Consider the following 24,191-nt stretch of genomic DNA (forward strand, 5'->3'; position numbering starts at 1 on the left):
TTTCAGCCCAGAAAGGCAAGATCTGTTTCAGCCTTATGTGATGCCACGTGGCGTTGATTTCATCTGCGTTGACTTCACAGTCCCTGGTCTCAGACCCAGGGTGATATAACACGAGTGAGTAAAGAATATCTCAGTACTCCCCATTCTTTAAGAGAACATTGTGTCTGTCTCTAACGTGGTTTTCTTGTTTACCATTCTAAATAACAAGCTGGTGGTGGCAGACAGATGGGCAAGATGAACTTAAAGGTCTTTGCCATGCCTAATGTCTATGATTTTATGAGTCATTTCAGTCAGAAAAAGAGGAGATGAAATGCTTGAATGGAGCTAAAAAGACATGACATCATGGTTCTGTTTCCTTTCTTTGGAATTAGTAATAAACTGAATTATGCTCAGCCACTTATCATTAACAAAAAATCTTTAACTTGCTTTCTCCAAAATATGCTTCCCCTCTCTCCTAAATCAATTCACCAGGGAAAAGCAAGAGGCTTTCTCTTGTATACACAGAGCAGAACAGTTTGGTCTTTGAGCAAGTAATAGAATTTCAGGCGTCACAAACGAATCAGCAAGGTCTCAGCCCTACGTCCATCCAAACAGCAACTAAAATACTTAACTGCAGCCTTTAGCAGCACGGGCAGTTCTGGCTGCTCAGTTGACCATCCTGTCCCGCTGGGCTGGCTAAAATGCCCTGGTGAGATCCTCTTGGCATGGCTGTTTATGCCTTTCAGAGTACTGCTCTTGCTGGCTTATTTCATTTTAAGGTGAGAAGTCAGGATTTTTCCTCAGCGGACTTAATGGCACAGTAAAACTCACAGTTACACGTAATTTCACATGAAGTGGTATTTACCCACAAAAGGGCCTGAGCTGGTTCAAGGACTCCGCATCATTCGCGAGCCTTTCATGGTCAGCAGCTCAGCCCCCTCCCAGCACATGCCTATCCCTTCCTCACCGCCTTGGAGCACAGGAGCCCTTCCTCCCATCATAGCCCGCGCCCTCCTGACACCTCCTAACCTCAGCCCTGCTCCAGGTTTTTGCTACAGAAAAAGGATCACGACCTGCCAAGAGTGACAGAAGGAGGAGCATTGCCCATCTCCTGCTGCTCCCACGCTCCGACGCTGGTTGAGGCACTGCTTGATTACAAGGAGGGGTTTGAGACAGACACTGGAGCCCTTCCTCCCATCACAGCCCGCGCCCTCCTGACACCTCCTAACCTCAGCCCTGCTCCAGGTTTTTGCTACAGAAAAAGGATCACGACCTGCCAAGAGTGACAGAAGGAGGAGCATTGCCCATCTCCTGCTGCTCCCACGCTCCGACGCTGGTTGAGGCACTGCTTGATTACAAGGAGGGGTTTGAGACAGACACAGCAGCAGGCAATGGCAACCAGCTATGAGCTGCAGTGTCATCTGTAAATGCTTGCTGTGACAGTACAGGGATATTGGAGTATAACTCATCTCCTCTGGAAAGCCTACCCCTTCACTTCTGACAGCTTGGTGACCCTTGAGACATTACGTGAGGAGAGAGGAGATGGAGCCTCCCAGTGCAAGCACAGGTTGTTCAGTTGGCTTGCCCCTTTTATAGTGATTAAAATGCTGGCAATGAGGCAAGGACTTCCCAGCTCGTGTCAAGGTTGTCTCCCAAAACAGACTCCATGGTTCTGCTACGCACATGGTGCAGAGAATAAATAAAAAGTTACTATATATAACACAGTGTTTGCTTCTGTAGCTGCAGGGCTGTAAAACCAACCCCAGAGATTTCATACCTAAACATTACACCTTACCTGGGCTTCCTGTCTTCCCTACATTGCCAGAGCTTCCTAATCAAAATGGACAGAGATCCTTTCCCCACATAGTGCCAGACTTTCCTTCTTCTCTTTAGAGAAGTCTCCCCTTGTGCAGCAAGCTTTGCACCATGAACACCACTGCCCTTCACACCCTTCCAGCCCTGTCCCTCATCCATTAATCGTTGCACAGCCTGACCCTATCTCCTCCAGGTTTTCTACTGCAAACTCTCTGACTCAAGCTAAAAGAACAATTAGTTTTCAGGTGTTCACAAGCACAGGCTGAAAGTTAAAAGCAGGCACCAGACGCCAAACTCTGCAAGGCATCACCTTAATCTACCTCCATGACCAAGTATGAGGATATGCTGAAATGGCAACATAGCAAGCAGGTCTCCTGTTTAAAGGAGTAGATGGGCACTTGCTCCTGCTGCTGAATAGCCCTTCTGAACTATTAATGGCTGAGTAGGTTTCAGGCCTTATGATATATGTCATCTTGTAAAATTCCAGACATTACAACTCACCCATGTCTCCAGGAGACCTCATGCCCCAAATATAATTTCTCCAGTCTCTGCAAAGGTAGACGGGTGGGTACCTGTTGTCTGGGCTTTGAATGCAGCAACGGGCTCTACAGTCAGGTGCCATGGGACTGCTCCCTGTGATGACGAGGACACTGCCCTGCCTTACTGTCACCCTGGCTCCCTGTTCCCCTTCCCTTGTGGGGTGGCCCCGATCTTGCCGCTCCCTGATGCCTCTGAGCAAGGGAAATCACCAAGAAACTATTTTCATGGGAGGAATGGAAATCTGTGTGGAAAAAAAGTATTATATAGCCTACCAAAGTTTTACTCTCAGATTTACATATCCTTGTGGCATCAGTTTGAGGTTATTCCCTGTATTGACATGAGTATAATTCGCCTGCTCACCCTAAAATGGAAGCTCTGGGATCCCTAACCTGGATGCCAGGGAAAGACCTGAACTAGAGAACATTTCCATCTCTGTTCAGCAAAAGAAATCCCAGGCAGGGTGTCTAGTCATCACCACTTGTAGGGGCACTACTGCCTTCAATCTCCCTATTCCCTCCTGATTAATGACACAATCACACAGTGCAAAATCAGTTGTTCCCAGCAACCCATGCACTGGTACAGAGCCACGTCCCTGCAAGCGCAGGGAAAGCGCGCATCCTCCTCACGGTTACAACAAAAATCCCCAGACTGGACACTGAATAGGATAAGTAGCTCACATATTTGCCAGGGTTTACAAATGGTGGCATTTCTACATTTTACCCCTGATCCTCAACATAGCAATTGCTAGGGGGAATGATCTTACTTGCTTTGCTAACAGATGCAAGCACATACGGTGAAGACTCCAGGTTGGTGAGGTAGAGGCTGGTAGATTAAAAGAGAAGCTGAACATACTGGAAGGGTGATTTAATACCGACAATACTGTCACCACCCTGTGCTCATACTGGAGATAGCAGATGATGCACATTCTGCCAAAGAGATTTCACAGAGGTTGTGATTTTCCTTTGCGCAGAGCTATGACAGCAATCTCTCAGCTTAATTAGCAATTGCCGAAATATGTCACACTTGGTAGGAGGTAAATTATTTTGGCCTTATCAAATCATTTTCAAACATGCTGTTTTCTTTGTGGTCACAAAAACATTACAGCCCCAAATCCACAAGGGAGCTGTTACAGAAGGGAAAAAAAGTTTTTGTGATAATAGCAGAGATCTGTAACAAAACAGTGAATGCAGGGAAACAGGAATCTCTGTTTCAGGTTTCACTGTGACATTGCTCACTGTGAGAATGTTCAGGTCTGGCTGACTTCCGAAAATGCGCAGAAGCAGCTATTCCTCCCAAATTACGTTATGGCAAACAGCAAGTCAACATAATCTTCACACATATCCTATTTCAAAAGCAAAACAGACACCGCCCCACCGCCCCCCCCCAACTCCAACTGGAGCTGCAAGTCTGATCTGCAATGTCTGATTCGCATCGCTTTGACCCTTTTTTTCCTAAAGACACCTGAATTTATAGGCTTGATGCCAAACCATGGCATCTTTAATATCTAAAGCTAGAAACCTCAGATATGACTCTGATGCCTGCATCAGCAAGTTTGACCTGTACAGGGGAGATGGCTGTTTCTCTTCCCTCCCACTGTTCACCCTCTTGGCTTTTTTAAGAACTAGCTTGGACTTTTGGTTGTTGCACTCCCACGACAGAGCTGTTCAAATGCCTCGATTGCCTTTGCTGTGCGGAAACCTTCTCAAATCCCTACTGACACCGGCTGACTTTCCTGTTTTCTAGGGGATCCTCTCTGATGTGCCAGGTGACCAGAGAGAACAAAAATCTCTAATCTTCAGTGGCTAATGAATACAAGGTTGCTTTTCCAGTGGCTAATGAATAACTCAGCAGCTTGAATCCCACTGGCTTTTTTTTTCCCTGTGTTCCTGTGATGCTCTGGGGTTTAAAGACAAGCAGGAAGGTCCCTGGCACCAAATGGCAGGCGCTGGTCTCAGCACTGCAAGCGGCACACTTCCATCGATGTGCCCTGCCATGCCTGCTCCTCACAGGGCTCCTCAGCTCCACAGGGCTGGTCTGCTCATTTCCCCTGAGAAAAAACATCTTCCTGTGTGCAACACATCATGAAAGGCAGATTTATTCCCCCTCTGACACAGCCACACTCTGGTGTCCCCATTTAAGCTCTTTCAACACTGTCATTTATATGGTTCTCACCCATCACCCCAGCACTGTTCAGAGCGGCACAAGAGGAAAGTAAATTCAACCTACAGATTGGCAGTGGTATAACTGCACCCAGCAGGACACTGTTTTCTCTTTCAGGCTAATTGTAGCAGAGCGTGCCAGTATATTTGTGCTTCCTGCAGGACAGATTCCTGCCTTCTCACACTCTCTTACATCTGGGAAGATCTTCTCTGGTATAAAGGACATGCATACTAAGCCTGCATTACAGGGGTGGGCTGTCTGAAGGATGCTGCTTTAATTAAAACAATATAACTTCTCCTTGTAATTAATCCCTAATGGGTTTTGCAGATTGGATCATTCATTTATCCTGGGCCACAGTAAATGGGAAATTTCCAATTCAAGGAGTGCTGGACCCAAGGGGCAGAGGGAGCAACACCAAAGTGTTCAGAGCCTGATTGCGAGGATAGCAACCTAGGGAAAGCGAGGCTGTACCATGGACAGAGTGTCTTAATCATGGTCCCCTCCCAAAGTCGACCTGTAGATGTTCCTCCTTTTGTCCTCTGCAAATGAAGAGGAAGCAAGAGTCAGGCTCAGCCCTTTTTGAGGCAAAGCTGTACCACAAACCACCTCCATGCCAAATCTAGCAGGCAGCCTTCAAATGTACTTAGTGCTGCATCATGAAAGGCAGATTTATTCCCCCTCTGACACAGCCACACTCTGGTGTCCCCATTTAAGCTCTTTCAACACTGTCATTTATATGGTTCTCACCCATCACCCCAGCACTGTTCAGAGCGGCACAAGAGGAAAGTAAATTCAACCTACAGATTGGCAGTGGTATAACTGCACCCAGCAGGACACTGTTTTCTCTTTCAGGCTAATTGTAGCAGAGCGTGCCAGTATATTTGTGCTTCCTGCAGGACAGATTCCTGCCTTCTCACACTCTCTTACATCTGGGAAGATCTTCTCTGGTATAAAGGACATGCATACTAAGCCTGCATTACAGGGGTGGGCTGTCTGAAGGATGCTGCTTTAATTAAAACAATATAACTTCTCCTTGTAATTAATCCCTAATGGGTTTTGCAGATTGGATCATTCATTTATCCTGGGCCACAGTAAATGGGAAATTTCCAATTCAAGGAGTGCTGGACCCAAGGGGCAGAGGGAGCAACACCAAAGTGTTCAGAGCCTGATTGCGAGGATAGCAACCTAGGGAAAGCGAGGCTGTACCATGGACAGAGTGTCTTAATCATGGTCCCCTCCCAAAGTCGACCTGTAGATGTTCCTCCTTTTGTCCTCTGCAAATGAAGAGGAAGCAAGAGTCAGGCTCAGCCCTTTTTGAGGCAAAGCTGTACCACAAACCACCTCCATGCCAAATCTAGCAGGCAGCCTTCAAATGTACTTAGTGCTGCTTTATGTAGTGACAGATAAAAGAAACACAATTGAAACCTGTGCCATTATTAAATGCATTAGAGGTCGAATCACCATATAAAATCAGGAGAGTACAGGTACTTCCAAGACAAGCAAGTGCTGTTATTACAATATTCCTAACACAGCTTGTTCCTCCTACCAGGAGGGGCAATGTCCCCTCTCAGTATATTGGCAAAACTGCTTAATAAAGTAAGGAACCTCCAGTATAATTAACATTGCAGAAATTCACTGGGTTTACTCAGCTCCCTTTTCTTGATTACTGGAAGTGGTCATCCTGCCCAAGCATGGGGTGTCCTGCATGCCCAGTGATTATGGATGCAAGGGATCCCAGAGAAAGGCATCATCCACAGAGCTGCCCTCCTGAGACCCTGGTTCCCTCAATGAAGGGGACCCACTGTTAAGCCCCATTTAGACATAGTGTGTATGGCGCAAGGGCTGAGTTGGGTCTCTTGTTCACACAAGAATACAGGAGACACTCATCCCATGCCGCAGGGAAGAGTTGCTCCTTGAACTTACCTTGAATTTTGCTTAAATGTCACTTCATTCTTCTCTGTTTTCAACATTTCTGTTAAGTAACTTTAAGAAATGTATGGAGAATATAAACCTCCACTTGCAGTTCATGAGCAAAAAATAGGCAAATAGTGTTACCGATTCCCCAGGCTGAATCCAATGCCCTGAAATACTTTGAGATTTCTTGCTGTTAATAAAGAAATGAAGGAGAACTAATGCTGCTCATTCCTTTTCCACCCAGAGTGCATACATGCACTGGAAACCTCTATGATGATCTGTTTTCCAATCAGCAGATATATAAAGTGTGTATTATGGCTTTGTTGTTATTATACAACACAGAAGTTATTAGAAATGGGGGAGGGAATCATAAGGCATCACTTCTATGATACAATTAGAATATCTGAAGGCTTGAAACGAGCTTGATGGGGGGAGAAATGCAAAAGTGTTGACAAAAAGAAGTGAGATATGGAAGAATAAGAGTCAATGCCCATGTCATTTAGATATTCATTACCATTATGGGAATACTGAATGCCCTGGGAAACAAGAAATTTGTGTTCACCACAATCTAGGAATAGCCACTGAACGTCACAGGACAAGGTGGTCTTCACCAGGAAGGAAGGAAAGCTTGCAAATAGAAGTGAGCCATCCTGAAGCCACATCAGGAAAGGCCCAGATGATCCTCAAGCTGAGTCCAGCTTAAGCCGAGCCAACCTGTCACAGCTGCGGTTCAAACTGAGAGTAGTTGGATGCACTGAAACTTTAGCAAAGACAACCTGGACAGTCTTTGGACCAATGCTGTGGCATGGTCCCATAAGGTGACTGAAGTTATTGCTTTACAATAGCTTCTGTGTAAGTGCAAGCTCCTAATTAATTGCTTAATTAGTTGTAGTCTGTAGAAACCTGCCTCGAACAACGCCATCTGTGTGACAAGGTCAAGAAATGAGGACACATTCAGCACAATTACTGAGTGTGGTGTCTTGAATGAAATCCAGAAATCCCAGTCTGGGACAATTACTATTTAAATTAGTTCAAAGGCCCACATGTCTCTGGACACCAAATCCCATTTACTGGGTTATCGCACCTGGGAGGATTTGGAAGTTACTCTGTCTGCCGTTATCAGGCCAAAGACCACCTTCAGCTTCTGTAGCATGTCCTTGCCATAGCAAAGGGAAGTGCTGGGAGCAGCTACTCAGCTCTGAACCGTGGGCAGGGAATTCTTCACCAACTTTTGGTCCCCATTGTGAAGAGAGGACATGATTCCTTCCAGAGATCCCCCGTCAGATGATTGAGCCACAGGAAGTCCAAATCCTAGCCAGATATGGCTCTCTGAAAAGACCTGGGAAGAAAATATTTGGTCTTTCCTGCTCCCACCATCACATTTCTACACCTCTTGCCAGAGACAGTAGCTGTAAGGAGAGGTCCCTCACAGTGATACACCTCATGATGCTGGGATGGACACTAACATCCATTGGCTATCTTTGGGACTGGGCCCCAGGAATTCTGGGTAACAGCTGGTTTGAATTGCATCCTTTCTCCTGGACTTCATGATGGCAAAGTACTTACTCCAAGGAAGGCAGGATGAGGAACATGGTTGAGCAGGGATTGCCAATTCCATCTCTCTGGCTCAATGCTGTGACCTCTCTTCTTTGATCCCTGGCCTCCCTCACCCTCTTGGAGGAAGATGAGTCCTTCTGTGAACATGCATGGACCTGCGTTCACCTAAGCAACCACGACTCTTTCACACTTCTTGGAAATAATAGAAGAAATGCCAAGATGTGGAAATGTCATTCATAACTCATTGCTCATCGTGCCCCATAATGAGTGTATTTTAATACTAAACTGGCACAGGGGAAGGGAGAAGACAGATTTTTCACAATATGAGAAAGTTGGTGTTTTTTCCCCCCAAGCACATAAAATACTACATTAACTTTATTACCAAGCGTACATTAAGACCATGTGCCTTGATAGGTGCATTTTAATGTCCTGCCTACCTCTGTGGATACAGCTGGAGGCAAAGCATCCAGCAAATGCTATTGTTTAGATTAGGAAACAGTGTTTGGGAACAATGCAGTAATATTAGTTAATTAACTAATCTTTCACTTCTTAATGAAAAATTTCAACCATTTTACGCACAAATGAAACAAGGGCTGGAAATAGGGTACCACAGAGACTGGTAAGAGGCAGGGTAAAGACTGTTACAGATCAAGGCCAGAGCTACTGGAGGAGGAAAGTACTTGTATATCTGCATGCCCCTAGCAGTCCGAATTTCTAGTGGCTGGGCTCAATACTTTGTCCAGAGTCATGGGAACAAAGTGCAATCTCTGCATATACTTTGATGGGATAGGTTTATTTTTTTTTTGCTCTTGTTGGCTCTCAAGCTTTGTGGCTGGCACAGAGCTTAACTTTATGGAGGCCCACCCTGGACACTGCCACTGTCTTTTACTACACTGCCTCCAGGGTCCCATGATATGACTTCTTTATATGTTTTAGTTTTCACTTGAAGAAACCCTTGCACTCAGCGGGAAAGCCTGTAGGCTCACTGCTGGGACAGCCATAAGCGACCGTTTGCCCTGGAGGAAAACCTCAGCACATAACCACCGGGGAGGTGCAGGCTGCTCAGGCACAACAGCTGGAAATGGAGACCCTTCTCCCTTCCCATTTCAGATATTGGATCAGTTTATACAACAGCTGTGTTCCTTTCCCAGCTTCTGCCTTGCAGTGGGTCCTGAGACTCATCTATTTTGATACAATGGATAACCCAGTATTTAATTTAGGCTGAAGAGCATAGCCATTACTCGTGAAAATGCAGTGTCCAATTTTAGATACAAACTGCACAGCCACAGGTAGGTCCCAGTCCCTTCCTTTTCAGCTGGTTCTCGTGGTTCATCACAAAAAGCTTTATGCCTTTGCTGCTGGGAAGTCAGTCAATTCAATGAGGAGTTACAATTGTCTGGCAGGCATCTTTGGGTGCCTCGATCACTAGACTCAAATCTTCACTTTGAAGTGTTTTTCTGCAGCCCATTTGAAAGAGATATGTAGATTGTAATCAGAAGTGATCAATTCACTTTGCTGTGCATCCAAACAAAATAGTAATTCAGCAGCCCTCCCCAGAACAGCTGCTGAGAGATAGCAAGCTGTATATTCAAGATTAGAATATGGCCCTGGGTTTCTGCTACAGGATGTTGATCTCTGAGAAGAACTAAAAAATACCTGAGTATTCTGCAGACGGATAAAAGGTTAACCTTAAGTCTTTGCTGTTGAAAACATCCATTCATTTACTGCGCATACATTAAACTTCAGATGTGCGTGCCTCCTTTCATTTGTTTTTGTTTTGGAAAAGGGTGCTGTCACAGTGCAAGAAGAAAGGTCTATTATATAAACAGCACCCAAAGAACTACTCTAGACACACCCTCTGTTCTCCTTGCCACAAGAGAATTCAAGGGAGATCATTTACCATCTTGGATGTGAGGAGCTTCATCACGTCACCAGGCTTCTGAAACAGCCAGTGAAGCAGCATCCAAAGCTTTTTGGCTTTTCTGACAACTGAAGCAGACATTGGAATAGCCAGAACGGGGGGACCATGTTCCATTCCCAGATCTGCAAGGGGTCTCTTCTTTTCTTATGCCTCTTTCACCAGGGTGGCCTACTAGGGAGGTGCAAAATCATGTGCCCTGTTTTTGCCCTTGGACTGGGAGCATGCTCCTTCCATGTCCTCTCCTGGAAGATAATCTGTCCTGGACACTCTACCTTTGCAGATGTGAAAAATCAACTATTTAGCTGGAACACATCAGGATTACTAAGAAAAGCCCCTCCATGTCCCTGATAACAATTCTAACTCCATGTCCCTGCTAACAAAATGCATTCTTGCTGTCTAAGTGTATTTGGTCTGGCTGAGATACAGTTAATCTTCCCCAAAGCAGCCCTCATAGTGCTGTGCTTTGTATTGGTAGTTAGAGAGGTGTTGGTAACACACCAGTGCTTTGGCCTCTGCTGAGCAGTGCCCACACAGCATCAAGGCTGTCTCTCCAACGTTTCCCGCTCACCAGTAGGCTGGGTGTGGGCAAGATTTTGGGAGGGGACATAGCCAGGACAGCTGACCCAAACTGACCAAAGGGATATTCCATACCATATGACATTGGCTCAGATATAAAAGCTAAGAGAAAAGAGGAGGGGAGGCATTTGTTATTTATGACATTTGTCTTCCAGAGTAATTGCTATGCATACTGAAGCCTTGCTTCCTGGGAAGTGGCTGGGCATCGCCTGCTGCTGGGAAGTAGAGAATAAAATCTTGTTTTCCTTTTTCTACCACGTGCGGTCTTTGCTTTTGCTTTTATTAATCTGCCTTTATCTTGACCCACAAGGTTTTTTCCATCTCATTTTCTCCCTGACTGTCCTGCTGAGGAGGGGCTTGGTGGCACCTGGCATCCAGCTGTAGTCAACCCACCACACTAAGCTAAAAAACACCAAAAAAACCACTGCCTGTGACTTACAAAGTTGTTTAAACTTAGTGAGAATCGCCTAAATGTCAGGGGGCCTGAACCCCCTGATCAATTGCTGTGGAAGATTTATTACCCTACTCTTCAGATGCCTGCACCGGATAGGCCTCTGAATGATTTTATGGATGCTACAGTCACACCAAGCTTAGCGGCAGCCCTGCAAGTAAGCTGTTGAAGGTGTATTATTCTGTGCTGAAACAATCCTTGCTGCCTTGTAAGCCTGTGAAATAATGAGCCAATAGATGAGCAACAAAAAAGTAACAGCAGGACGAAAAGAGGATGCCAGGTGGGAATAATGTTTTATACGCTTGGAGCATGACTATATTGATACGTCTCTGGGCTCTGGCTGGCTCAGCATAATGTGCGAGGCATAAATGTCTGGCAGAGAAACAATTCATGTACAAAGTTTGCCATCGTGCAGGATGTTCTTGCTAATAAAAGAGACCCCTCATCTCCTCAAACATTTTGAGTTGGTCTCTCTTTTGTCCCAAAACTTGCTTGTAATTAAACACCTGCATAATGAATTAAACGCTCCAGGGAATGTTATCTATGAGCTACCTTTCCAATTATTTAAAATTAGCTTAAGGGCTAAAGCAATCAGGCCATTCATTAATCTAACCTTTTTTTGTAGCTGTAGTTCATGACTTGGAAATGTGACCACAAGATCAAAAGGACAAAGAGGAATCGAAGAGGAAATTATACAAGACACTTACAAAGTTCCCTGGCCCGAGACCTCACCCACAGCTCACTGAAATCTGCAGCTGCTGACACACAATGCACTCTAAATGGCCATTTTCTTGTGTGCACAAACATCTCTCTTCTCAGGAGACATCTATCCCGAAGGGAAAAGTCAGCACGAGCAAAGTCTACCCACACTCAAACCACTGGCTGGGAGCCAGCTCCCACCTGGAAAGCAGAGAATTAGAGGTTCTGGTAGTTAATAAACCCTACTCTAGAGCATCTATCATGGTCTGAGCCAGACCCTGGGGAATCAAAGGGCCATGAGGCATCCTCTGGCACTCCATCCATGACCAGGCTTTCCCTCTCCTCTGAAAGGAGCAGAAGTTGCAAACACTGAAGGTACTGAACGATGTGATGAGCTTTTTGCAAAGCCAATGGATGTCACCTGAATGTCCATAATCAGGGGCCAGGGACATCCATTTCAGAGCTGCTCTTCCAAAGAGAGGCCCAGCACTCTCACACAGTGACATATGTTCCTGGCTATCTCAGCAGGTAATTTCTCTCTGTATCACGGCTGAGAACAGCAGCCATGTTATTTTATGCTGGTATGGGCTGTGCTGTTCAGTATTCACTGCCATCCTCTGCCCAGCAAATCTGCCATCTGCCTGATGGGAGCAAGGGGAGGAGCGTGGACAGGCAGCCAGCAGTGACCTTCTGCAGACCAACCCTTGTGAATGCAGCCTTGTCTGTGCCCTGGCCATGCACATGCTCTGCACGCCCCGTGGGCTCTGCTCACCGGGGGCATCATCCTCTGAGCATTTGCCTTTCGCTCTGAGCCTGCACAGAGACACGCGGTGTCAAGGGAAAGCTCCAGTTCCACACAAAGCTGCCCTAGTTAGAACAGAGACTTTAATACCAATCTATTTAGTGCCTGTAGCTGTAACCAACTGCCTCATGAACATGCCCACATGTGAGCTACAGTGGCAGAGAAAGCCCCTTGCAGTATTAATGCAATCTTACATTTAATCCTTAACAGAGGAAATCTCTTAACCTACTTTTCTTCAAGCAAGATCTACCTGGAGGAGTAAGCTGGCCCCACCCAAGCTATCGCATCCCATGCCATGCTCCTAAATTAACTCTCTTCCTTAAATCCTCTCTCCCACTCTCAGTTTCCCCATCCAACACAGCGTATTTCCCACTCCTCGATGCCCTTTATTCCTCCTCAGAAAGGCTGAGGGATACTCACTCTTGCTACTGGGTGGACTGGGTGCCTGAGCCCAGATACTGGAGGGATACACACTTCACAAATGTGTATATATAGAGAGAAATATTTATATTCTCACTAGTGGACCTCCATCCTGCTCAGACAGAGGAGCAGGATGAGGCTGATGGTGCTGCTTGCATTTGTTGAGTGCTCTGACTGTTCTTCTGTGATTTGTGTGGCCAGCCACGTGTATATGTAAATGCATGGTGTACACAGTGTATATGTGTGCTCTGCATGTGTTGTGCCTGCTGGGAGTGCATCTTCAGCCATCCAACATCTTCTGGCTGGACCTGTTGGCATGGAGCAGCAGCAGCTTCACCCCTCTCGGGCTGCTGGATCTGCCATGACATATTTTCCTCTAACAGACTCTACATCTGTGTCTAATGAACATGCATGGTCAGCAGTTTTCTGGGCTTGTGTCTGTTACTCATGGACCGACGCATGCTGCTCAGCCCATGGAGACCAGTGTGCACAGCACTGCTCCTGCCCCCAGGGACAGACCCACCTCCAGGTTAGTATCAGTTGTGTCTACAAACCTGCCAAGGGCAGCATCTGCCCCAATCCCCTGCATGGATAAGAAAGGTAAGGGGTGAAAGCAATCAGCTAAAAGTGATCAGCATAGGCCATGCACCTCAGACCTAGGCTCGAGTATAGATGCGAGTTGAAGCGTAAGATATGTATGTCTGAAGAGCCATATGCAACTACAAGACAGCTGTCTTGTGGTAGCTAAAATTGTGGTGCCATTTGATGATCTTGAAGTGCTTATCCTTGCAAGCACTGTGTTTTAACAGGAGTGCACACATATGCATTCATACAGAGAGACAGTTTGCAAGCAGAGCAGTATGAGCAGTTTGCAAGCAATGTTCACCCCACATATCCTCATATAAAATCTTGTTTTCAATGGTTTCAATCTCTTGCCAAACTTCAGGCCTGAAATCTAACATGCCAGTCCTCCACAGCTATTCCTGTGTTAGGAACGGGGCTGGCAGAACTCGGCTCTTTCTTAAGGTGATCAGAGCATACAGCTCGTCCCAGTGAGAAGCTAAGCTCTGTGACACAAGGGTCTGAGAGCCATAGGCACCTAGAAGTAAAGCCATGTAAGCATGGACTGCCCCAGCATCAGTCGGGTGACTCGACTGTCTGTGTGTCCCTCGTTTAGTACCCTCCTTGGTAAGACAGAGTTGGCAAAGCCAGATCTTCCACACTGAAGTGAGCAGAGAGGGGGTGATTTCCAGCAGCGGAAGAGTTGGCATGTCAAGAAATAATAGGTGTTAAGTAAACAGAACCCCTATTATCAGCTATTAAGATTGAAAGAGGCTCAGAGGAACCCATAAGTCATGGCGTCTGCCATCTACCTTGCAGCTGGGACAAAGGCTCTCATGCAAGGACAGCGGCCACACCACCAGACCTTGGCCACCTCAACAAGGCACTGGCACAGAGCTCTGCTGGGATGATTTCTTCCACAAAAGTCCTTAGCCGCTCCATGTGAGGAGGAAATCCTTTTGGCTTCTTTTGACTCATTCCTGCCACAAGAGGGTTTAAGTGTCTGGAGGTTTTATTCATAACCTTTTACAGCTCAAAGACTACAAAACTTCATCAGAAGGCTGCCTGCATGTGCCTGCACTCACATGCACACACAGAGCCAAAGAATGCAGAGGTTTGCTTCTTGAATGATCAGCCCAGGGAGCTCAAAACTTTGCATGACCTACAGCAGAGACAGGGCTGGGTAGCCCCAGAACACAGCTGATACCCTACATCCAAGCTGTGTGACCCCAAGCAACAGCCTGGCTTTAACTCAGGGATTCTGTGATTTGGTATCCTGGTCCAAGACACCAAAAAAAGGACTTTTTCATGTTATATTTAAGGTGGTTAAAGCTAATCTTCTTTTGACAGTCAGCTCTTTCGTACAAGCACTACTTAGTTCAAGAAAAGATGCAGTGCTGAAAAATCAACAACCTTTCCTGAAAATGCAAAAGCCCGCTGTCTGCTTTGCTAGAATTGCTTCAGCAATGCTGACCAGCATGTCCTGCAAGTATACAGCTTGGCCTCTTACTGCACATATAACAAGTAAAGAAAAATACTCCAGGTTTTTGGTTTTGCCTGTGCCTTTTCATCTCAGATAAAAGGGGATGCAGCAACACCAGTACAAACATAAGTTTGTGGCTGTGGATGTCAACTGCTTTATAATCTATTGTTTTCTGATGGAGAAAAGTGGGGCAGAGAGGAAAAAAAACCCAGGTTGGGAGGGTAAAGCATGGAAAGGTCTTACCAACACTGCCAGCCAGTTTGGTAGAGTGTGGCACGTCACACCACTGTCCTGTCTCATGGTTTTCCCCATTGAGATGGGGACTATGAGACACATTTCTAATGAATAAACAACAGATAACACCTGGCTGTTATTTCCCTGCCCTTTACAGCAGCGGCTGGATGTCAAAATCTGATGCAGAAAAGCAAGGAAAGTGAAATACATTCATGTGTGCTGAGCATTTAATCTCTGGTCTCTGATAAAGGTTAAGTTCGTACTGTCTTCTCCCTCCCAGTGGGGACATGAACATTTTTTCTTTCTTCTCCCCGCTCACCACTGAAACATGTCAAAATATGGTTTTTTCAAAGCCTCTATCTCTGAAAACTGAATAGAAAGTAACCAAATGATTCAGAAGTTATCATAAAAAAGACAAGCAGCTCCTTTGCCTGATCACGTAAGCCTCGTGTCTGTATGAAAACCGGAGAAAATCCTTTTACCCAGTGCACAGTCCCCACTTTTCTTTAAAGACAATCCAAGCAATGATACTTGGAGCTGTGCTCACTCAAGCAATCCATGGGCTGGGGAAATAATTACAGAGCTGTACATCCCTCGATCACCGTGTGGGGGAGGCAATTACGGCGCAGAGTAAGCGCAGCAGACCGGAAGCAATTGCTCTGGTGTGCTTGGATTGCGGTCTGCTGCCTGGCAGGTCTGACGTGCTGCCAGGGAGGAAAGCAGGTTTGGAGGCCACCTGAGCACCTCAGTGTACCGAGAAGTGTCCCGGGGGATACTGCAGGTGTTTGTCTATGCCAGCCTGACACAGCTCCATGGAGGTTGCACAGAAGCTGGATGGAGGTGTTGTACATACTCTTGTCTGGCCCTGCTGGCATCTCATGGATGCTTTGGTGGGGACTTACCAGAGGTGAAGGGCTCCACATGACCACCCATGTCCCACAAGACAGCAGGTACAAAGTGAAGCTCATTCAGCACAGACTTAGAGCTCTGATAATGAATTTCTTTTTACAGGAGGGAAAGAAATGTGTGCCAAGGTATTGCTCTCTTTCCTAAAAATAAATGCAGGGAGAAAAAGGATTCAGACAAAAAGACCTTGCAGGATTATCAACCCTCACCAAGAAGAAATCCTGACAGGCCCTGATAAATCAACTGACAGTTTTAATGGTAAACTTGACAAGACAAAAAGATATTTTTTTAACTTCTTTCTCTGACATATGAAGCTTCAGACTTGCCTACAATCTACAAAGCTAAAAACATCTGTAAGAATGAAAACTGAGGTACCTGCATGACTCCAGAGGGTGGAGATTTACAAAAAAATAAACATAATGAGGTTTTTTTGATCAGACACTGTTTGTGGTGGAGAAGTTTATGGTGAAAGGCATATGACATTTTCTTCTGCAAGGGCTTCCCTGCAAACTCCACCCCCCATCCCCCCTCCAACTGAGCCCTTCAGACTCAGCTATAAGCTGTTAGGAAAGCAGCTAATCCAAAAAATTGCAAGCATAAAAACTTACATGCCTCGTTTGTAGAAAAGTGGAAAATTAGCCAGTAAACACTGTCTGCTGTTAAAAACCAGAGTACTCAAGAGACGCTGTCCCTCCTGAGAGGTTACCCTAAAGCAGTGGCCTCTGGACAGGTCCCCTGAATGGCTCATGTGCGCAAAGCCCCTGTTGCTTTGCTGTGACAGCTCAGGCGAGAAGGGCCCTGGACACCCATCAGCGTGATGCCAGCACGACCATGAGGACACCTTCTACCTGTGAGGCAATGGGAGTCACATCCCAATCTCACAGTCCGAAGAAGCAAGCGTGATGTAAGACGGGATACATGGGCAGAAAATGGCCCCGTCCTGACAGCGACTCACTGGTAGCTGAGAGAGCGGGACTGGGCAGCCACAAGCAGTGGGTGTAAGTCTCTTGTGGAAAGGAGAATACAGACCAAAACAGAAGCAAGCAAATAAGCAAGTACACAACACAGTGATGGCTTCAGGGTCTCTGATGAAAAGCCGCGACTCTTGGTGTTGCTTGGGATAGGAAGATCACCAGGCGATGCCCTACTCTTGAAAACTGGATACACCAAAGGAAGGGAACTGCTTTTGCTTTCACAGAGTGCATTTCTGAATACATTTCCCCTCCCTGCCGGCTCAGCTAAACCTGATGCACATCTTCACTTCCACCATGCAGGCAGACCCTGCGCAGCCTCCAAGAAGCCCTAAGGCAGCAGCACATTGGCAAGAGCCTTGGTGGAAAAACCAAGTCCCACACAGAGCAGAAATAGTCCCTGCAAGGAAGCACATTGCTTTTATGGAGCACAGGGAGAAATATCTTTCTATTTGTAAAAGGCGTCTCTGAAACCTTACAACACTTATCCTTGTACAATTCTTTTGCACCATGATGTAGACATATAGAGCATAAATGTGTACAGGTGCTGCAGGAATAAACTGAGAGCACCTGTCCCTTTGGACTGAGCTGCACTGCAAATATATCTGCTGCAAATCAGGCCTTCATCTGGAAATGCATTGCACACCTAAAGGAGACCAGGTTTTTAAAAAAAAGCTCACCACAAATGCTAAATTCTGGCACAAAGAATCCATCCACCACCTCTGAAGTTCCTACATGTTACAATTTTTCCTAGACTGGACCTTTTTAGTAGAACTACCCAGGAGACTTGAAAATAGGAAATTTTCAAGAGCTCAAGCAACTGCAAAAAAAGGTTTGAATGCAAGTGCCAAGTTTTGATCTCTAGTTATAGTTCTGACTTTTGATAAAGGACAGGGAATGTTAGACTACTTTTTTGTATTAACAAGAGATCTCAAATGTTACTCAGGAGTTTACGTTAAAAGACCTATCCTGCTAGCAGGATGTAATGCTTTACTACCTCACATATAAAACATCATTCTGAAAGATTTATGCTCCAAAGTATGAGTTGATACCACTGTTGGTATTGGCTTAGCTAGGTGCAGGATTCTGGTGGTTTATACTAGCTACTTTAGCCAGTTCTTTAGCCATAGAAGGTTTTGGCCTTAATTTGAGCCTAATTTTTCCACTGGAAAATGCCAATTTGTTGGACGTGGGGTTTCGCAGAAGTGCCAGTTTCAGTGAAGGCCTGTGGTTTCTCAGGACCTGCTGGAGGGGAAGGCAGGCAGCGAAGGTACCTGCCTGGGACGTGGGGGAATGGGCAGACCGACGTGCCTGTGCTGGACTGGGATGAGCTGGGACTCGAACATCTTTCTGTGAGATATTTGGGCAAGGAGTTCTCAGCTGATTGAGCTGCTGGAGTGAGCTAAGAGGAGAGATGGGAGGAAAGGAGCATGCAGGGGTGGCGTTATTATTATTACCATTTTTTAGTGGGGAGAGAAGAAAAAAATTCTACTTCCAATGCAAAACCAAAAAGCTGAAGTCAAAATTCCTCAGAAACATAGTCCTTCCTCTGGCTGGATTTAGCCACAGCTTGCCTTGGTGAATCCAAGGGGTCAATTAACAAAGATTAATTTACTGCCTCTCAGCCTAATAAAAGCAAAGCACCTGCCTGACCTTTCTTGCTGACAGCCCCTAGTTTTAGGCAGTCACATTCAGCAGTTCCCCATCATTATGCTAAACCAAACCAACATCCAAGTTTCCATTTTCCAGGACCTAACTCCTTCAGCACAATATCATCTTTTGCTGCCTTTATTTGAATTTTTCCACCTTCCTCATGCTCCTATCAAGGTAGGATTCATGCTGGCCCCTGGGATCAGCTCACAGCTATTGTGAATGCCCTATCCTTCGTACGCTGGCTCTCAGCACATTTAGCTTCTCAGCTTTACTGCTTTTTAGTACTTAATTGTGTTGTTTATTTTGCATTTATTGGACGATGCTGTGCTTTCATTGCTTAGATAAAACTGGCTGGCAATCCCCAGGCCTCCTGAAGGAATGCTACTGCAGGAAATTAATGAATGCACTATTTTCCCCAGCACAGTGCAAACACACTGCTAATCACGACAAACTCTCAAGCCTTCCTTGGCTGCAGCATTGGTGAAAAAATCCTGCCTAGCCCATGCGTGTGAAGAGACGTGGCCACTGAAACTACTGACGAATAGCTCTGCCTGAAGGACCAAACAGCAGAATACTGAAGTGTGTGTGGATCCCACCCGATGCTTTATTTTTTGCTGTCATCACCATCAAGCAAATCCCTAGACCTAAACTTGACAAATCGACAGCACTCAAACAAGGAAACTTGTTATTTTCCACTGGACAAAATTTAATTGTCTCAGAGGCTTCCAAATTCAATGACAGACACTTCATTTAAGGCAAAAAATAGTAGTGCTGTATCTCTTTCTTTGATATTGAAGACTAGGATTCTTCAGATCTGAAGTGCCTGCTCTGGCTTGACAAACACCCAGCACTGGTAGATTTTAAGAGCAGGCAGATTAGGAAGACAGGCAAGAGTGTGAAGGATTTTGGTGCTGTGGAGTACAGACTGTAGTTTGCAATAGGCATTGCTATCACCAGCAGATAGAAATATAAGTGAACATTTCCTTGCAGTCACTGATGAGACTTCCAGTGTGACTTTCTTTTCTGTCACGTTACATTATTTGCCATGCTGGGAAACTCAATAATTACTCTGCAGGCACTTACAAAGACATAAGTTGTCGAAACAAATGATGGGGCATGAGGTGATCGTTAGGCACAGGCTGGAAACCAGCAAGCCTGTCTCATGAAGGAAACAAACCAGAACACTGTCACTTCTCTGGTAAAAAATATTTCTATATTAAAATTGGACAAGAAGAGCAGACTGAACAACGTTTCAGGGGGAAAGGAAATAGTTCCAGGAAAGCAAATTCATTTCTGCAACAGAAATTATTTTTCTGCTCCTGGAAGGATATTACCTGGCTTGCTTTTCCAGATGATCAGCTTGGGAACCAATAGATCAGTTTTCCCAATGGGAAATCCAAGTGTTTGGGATAGCATGGGTGTTTTCCACTCAACAGTCATGTTCACAGAAGCTCCCTAGCTGGACATTGTGTAACCTGACGTGGAACCTGATTGCTGTCAACTAAAACCTAAAATATTTTGTAGACTCCTCCCTCAGTAAAATACCTCGCAAGACAACCACCACCATCATAGAGACATATCAAGCTGGGGAACACACTACACTATTTAACCACATCCCACTACCCTGGAGAATGTCTTGCCCACATTTGGGTCTTGGTGAACTTTCCTTGCTGGTGTGGGGTGATGGATACTCCATGGATTTAAAACTCTGAATTAGGAGGAGACGTTTTAACATTACCTCATGAGACAGGTAAAAGGCAGCAATTCCCAATGGCCAGAAGCAGCAGAGCATGGAGAACACAGTGAGGCCAAGATGATCTCTTGGTGGCATCATCAGGAAATTGTCTTCGCTTTCGGTGTCACTTGAGTAATCGCTCTGGAATAGCAAGGGAGAGAGAAATGTAGAGGTGCTGGTTAATGATATCATTATTTCTCCTCTGTTGTGGGCCAAGGCTGTGATCATCTGCCCTTAAAACTCTCCCCAGTCACGCCAGGGCAATTCCTCAACATCAAGACAGGCCTCCAGCACTCATGGTAGAAGGTTTCTGGTGACCCACTCTGGGGTTTCTACAATGCAGGGGTCTCTAGATAGGGCCAGCTCTGGGGGCACTTGTACCCTATTCATCAGGGCCCATGCACCCATTCTGCTCTGCCTTGGCTCCACAGCAACAGGACCACGGGAGGTAGCCTGCCCTCCTGCAGTGTCCACACCAGCCGGTGGCATCCTTCAGGACTTCAGGATTGGGACCATGGCCGTGGCAGGCCTCCCTCCCTGCCCTGCTGAAAGGCTCCCCGAGGCACTAACCCCCTGTTTTAGCAGCACCCCGAGGGGAGGCTGAGAGACCCAAACCCTTATGTCCGCACCAAAATCAAACAGGAGAGCAGTGGGAGCACAGCTCAGAGGCAGGGCTATCTGGGGAAGCCGCAGGCTAGGGCTGCAGCTGCCCTGTCAGCACCAATGCCTGGGGAAGCCACCCCGCCAGCATCGCAGTCTCAGCCCTCTTTTTCTCTCCGACTGCACGCCCAGCACTGGCTAGCAGGTGTCCTCGGTACAAACACCAGGGGAACCTCCAGCCCCTGACTGTGTCACAGCTTCCATCACTATTGCATGAACCTGAAAGCAAGAAATGAGAAATGACAAGAGATTTTGGAAATCACTGCAGGGAGCTGTAAAGGGCCCATTTTACATGCTCATCTTTCATGAATGAAAGAAAGCAACTCTCTAGCCAGATGAACCAGGGTGAACCCGGGTGGGGTGGCACTTCAGAAACATAATGTCACATATCTGACACAGAAGGAGCTGTAAGGGTTGGGTGCTGTGCATCTCCTGGCTTAAATGCCAGTCTTCTGGAAGGTCACTGCTCAGGTGGCCAGGAGAATGTCAGCCAGCAGGGGCAAGGAGACATATGTGGTACAAACCTAAGCCAAGATAGCAAAATCTGAAAGAGAAAAAAGCATGTGTTGCTCCAGCAGCAATGGGATGCTTCCAGATTTACAGCGTGTAGGCAGAAGCACCTGCCGAGGCATGCTTCTTAGATGCCACATGGTCAAGCTGCAGCAACCCTGACCTAGCAAAAGTTTCTTTCATGGTGATTACTAGGACTGGTCCAAGGGGAACTCACTGACCCACTACTGAGCAAGTACAATTCTCCAGCAGAGCAGGAGTGGAAGGCACCTGGCTCTCTGGTGGCTTCCTCCTTGCCTGCAGGGAGTCCACATGCAACAACAGGCACTGAAGCTGTGGTTATCCCAGGCTTTGGTGCAAGAAGGGGCCTGCAAAGCTTCTTAACTCACCTTGGGAGCATCTCCAGCCTGAGATGAGATGGCCAAAAGTCTTCTCAAAAAACCTTTTTGTAGTTGCATGTTCTTCACTCACTGAAGGGAAGACATCTGTGTCACATTTAGAAACTTACCCTTTGGGGCATGGGTTTTGCATCCCTCTTAGAAACTTAGCAGCCTGTTCAGGAGGTTTTGGCCTTTGGGCCAAAATAACTGCTAAAGTGACTTTGCTCTAGCAGTGAGCTCTAAGTGAGAAACTCCTGAACAGGCTGCTAAGTGTGCAAGACAGGAAAACGAACCCAGGTGCAAGAAGGTAGTTTCTAAACATGCCACTAGTGAGCCATGACTCAGAAGAATCTAGGAAATGCTGGCAGCCTAACGATATTTGAAAGTTTTGGCACTGGGCTGACCCATTTGGGGAACTCACCAGGAGACAGCATGGAGAGCCTGCTTTGACAGATATTGTTGCCAAGCACCTTCCACAGAAGGTGGGGGGACCTGGGAAGGGGCCTGAGAGGGAGAGGTGGGGGGACCAGACAGGTCCCATACACTGAGATTGCATGGTGCACGTGAACACCAGCACGTAGAGCACCCCAGCAGAAGTGGCAAAGCTCCATTTTGCACAAACTCTGTAAAATCCCACTTGTGAAGGGACACCTGCTCAGGCTGGTATACATTGTTTGAGCTTGGTGACTTCCCTTTCTCCTTTAATTTTCAGAACAGGCCATGTAAATAATTTTTAATGCCAATAATCTTTCCTTTCAAGAGTCAGAGAAGAGAGGGGGAGGGAGGAAATCCACAACACTGCTGAAACTGTCTCTTGAAACAGTGCCCTTCCCTGAACTTCATGACAGGTAAGATACAAAACCAAAAATGCTTTTGATTTCCCAGTTGGATGAGTAGTGTGCTGGCTTTGTATCTGTGGAGAATACCTGTCTGGTATTTTAAACTGCTTTTTCTTGCAGATGAGACGAAATGGGTCAAAGATTCTTGAGATAACTTTGATCAAGTGCTGAACCAGAAAATTATCAGTTATGCTGTTTTCCAAAGGGACAAAACATTCTCAGAGTGGTGGTGTCACGACATCTCAGAGAGCTTCCATGCCAAGCAGAGAGGTGGCTGTTAGATTGCAAGAGGACAATTGCAGAAGTTTTCTTAGTTATGCTGAGATAAAAATGCTTACTGGGGAAGATTTAAGTCACTATGGGCTCATACTAACTGGATGGTAGCATTATACTGTGAATGCCATTTTGATGGGTGAAGTCCCGGTAGTACACACTGGATCAGATGACCTGACTGTCAGTCACCAAGAGTGACAGAATAATTCTGATCGGAAAGCCCTGACCGTGGAGTCCAGATATGAACCATAAGGGTGAAAAAAAAAAAGTCATAAATCACGGAAAGAAATCCAACAAAAGGCACCTCTCACCCCTTCCAGCTAAACACTCATTTCTCCAAGCAAATCTTCCTCCCTGATGTTCTCTCTTTTACAACACAAAACCCAATCCTGATCTCACAGAGAGATCCTCCCTACCCAGGTTGACAATTTGGCTACCTAGCTGGCTTTCTTCACTTATTCCTGGTTCTGCAAGAGCTGCACCCTGACACTGGAGGAACTGGACATTAGGGGTGCTGGGAAGTCAGAATTACTTTCACCAATTACAGTTGCTTTGGGTTAGCAGACTAATCTTGCATAATCACTAATATTCTTGTCCACAGCACTGCTCCTTTCAAGTCTCTTTATAAATGTACATGGAACTTTTCACAATTACATCGTAACACCACTAATCTGACTGAAAGCTTTTAACTCTTGCAGAAGCTAGGGAATAGCATAGCTGATTAATTTTCAGTGTTTGGGTGGTGAGCAAGACTGCACAGACAAACATTTCTTTATTTAACGTTAAGCTAAATGAGTTTAACAATCTGAAATATCAAACTATCAGGTTTTTCTTTCTACAGGTGTACCACCAGCGCATCCTCCAGGCAAATAATAAGCAATCAAAAGAGAACTTGTGCACCATTAAAAAAAATACCTGACAAAGAGAATCCCTTTCTTGGTTCATCAGCATAGCAAAGATCCCTAATAGTTACTCTCCTAACAACTCCCAGACACAATTGAGTTATCCTCTTTGAAAAAAGCTCTTCTATCCTGTCAGTCAGACGAGATCTCTGTCTTCATGATGCTAGAAAAATCTTAGGATGAAACAAGGCAAAATACATCCTGATGCAGCTTGCAGCCACCTAAGTGACAGGAGGCAGGAGGATCACGG

At 45.9% G+C, this 24,191-nt stretch overlaps 1 protein-coding gene across 1 annotated transcript in view; it reads right to left on the minus strand.

Annotated features, from left to right (window-relative positions):
• SYNDIG1 (synapse differentiation inducing 1) overlaps positions 1–24,191 on the minus strand; it is a 64,353-nt gene that overhangs the window by 29,637 nt on the left and 10,525 nt on the right. Inside the window, exon 2 of the mRNA XM_009641625.2 lies at positions 20,381–20,518. Coding sequence (XP_009639920.1) covers positions 20,381–20,518 — 138 coding nt within the window. The remainder of the gene's footprint in view (positions 1–20,380; positions 20,519–24,191) is intronic.

The sequence above is a fragment of the Egretta garzetta genome, unplaced genomic scaffold, assembly GCF_000687185.1.
Source record: "Egretta garzetta isolate BGI_Z169 unplaced genomic scaffold, ASM68718v1 scaffold17, whole genome shotgun sequence".
Classification (NCBI taxonomy): Eukaryota; Metazoa; Chordata; class Aves; order Pelecaniformes; family Ardeidae; genus Egretta; species Egretta garzetta.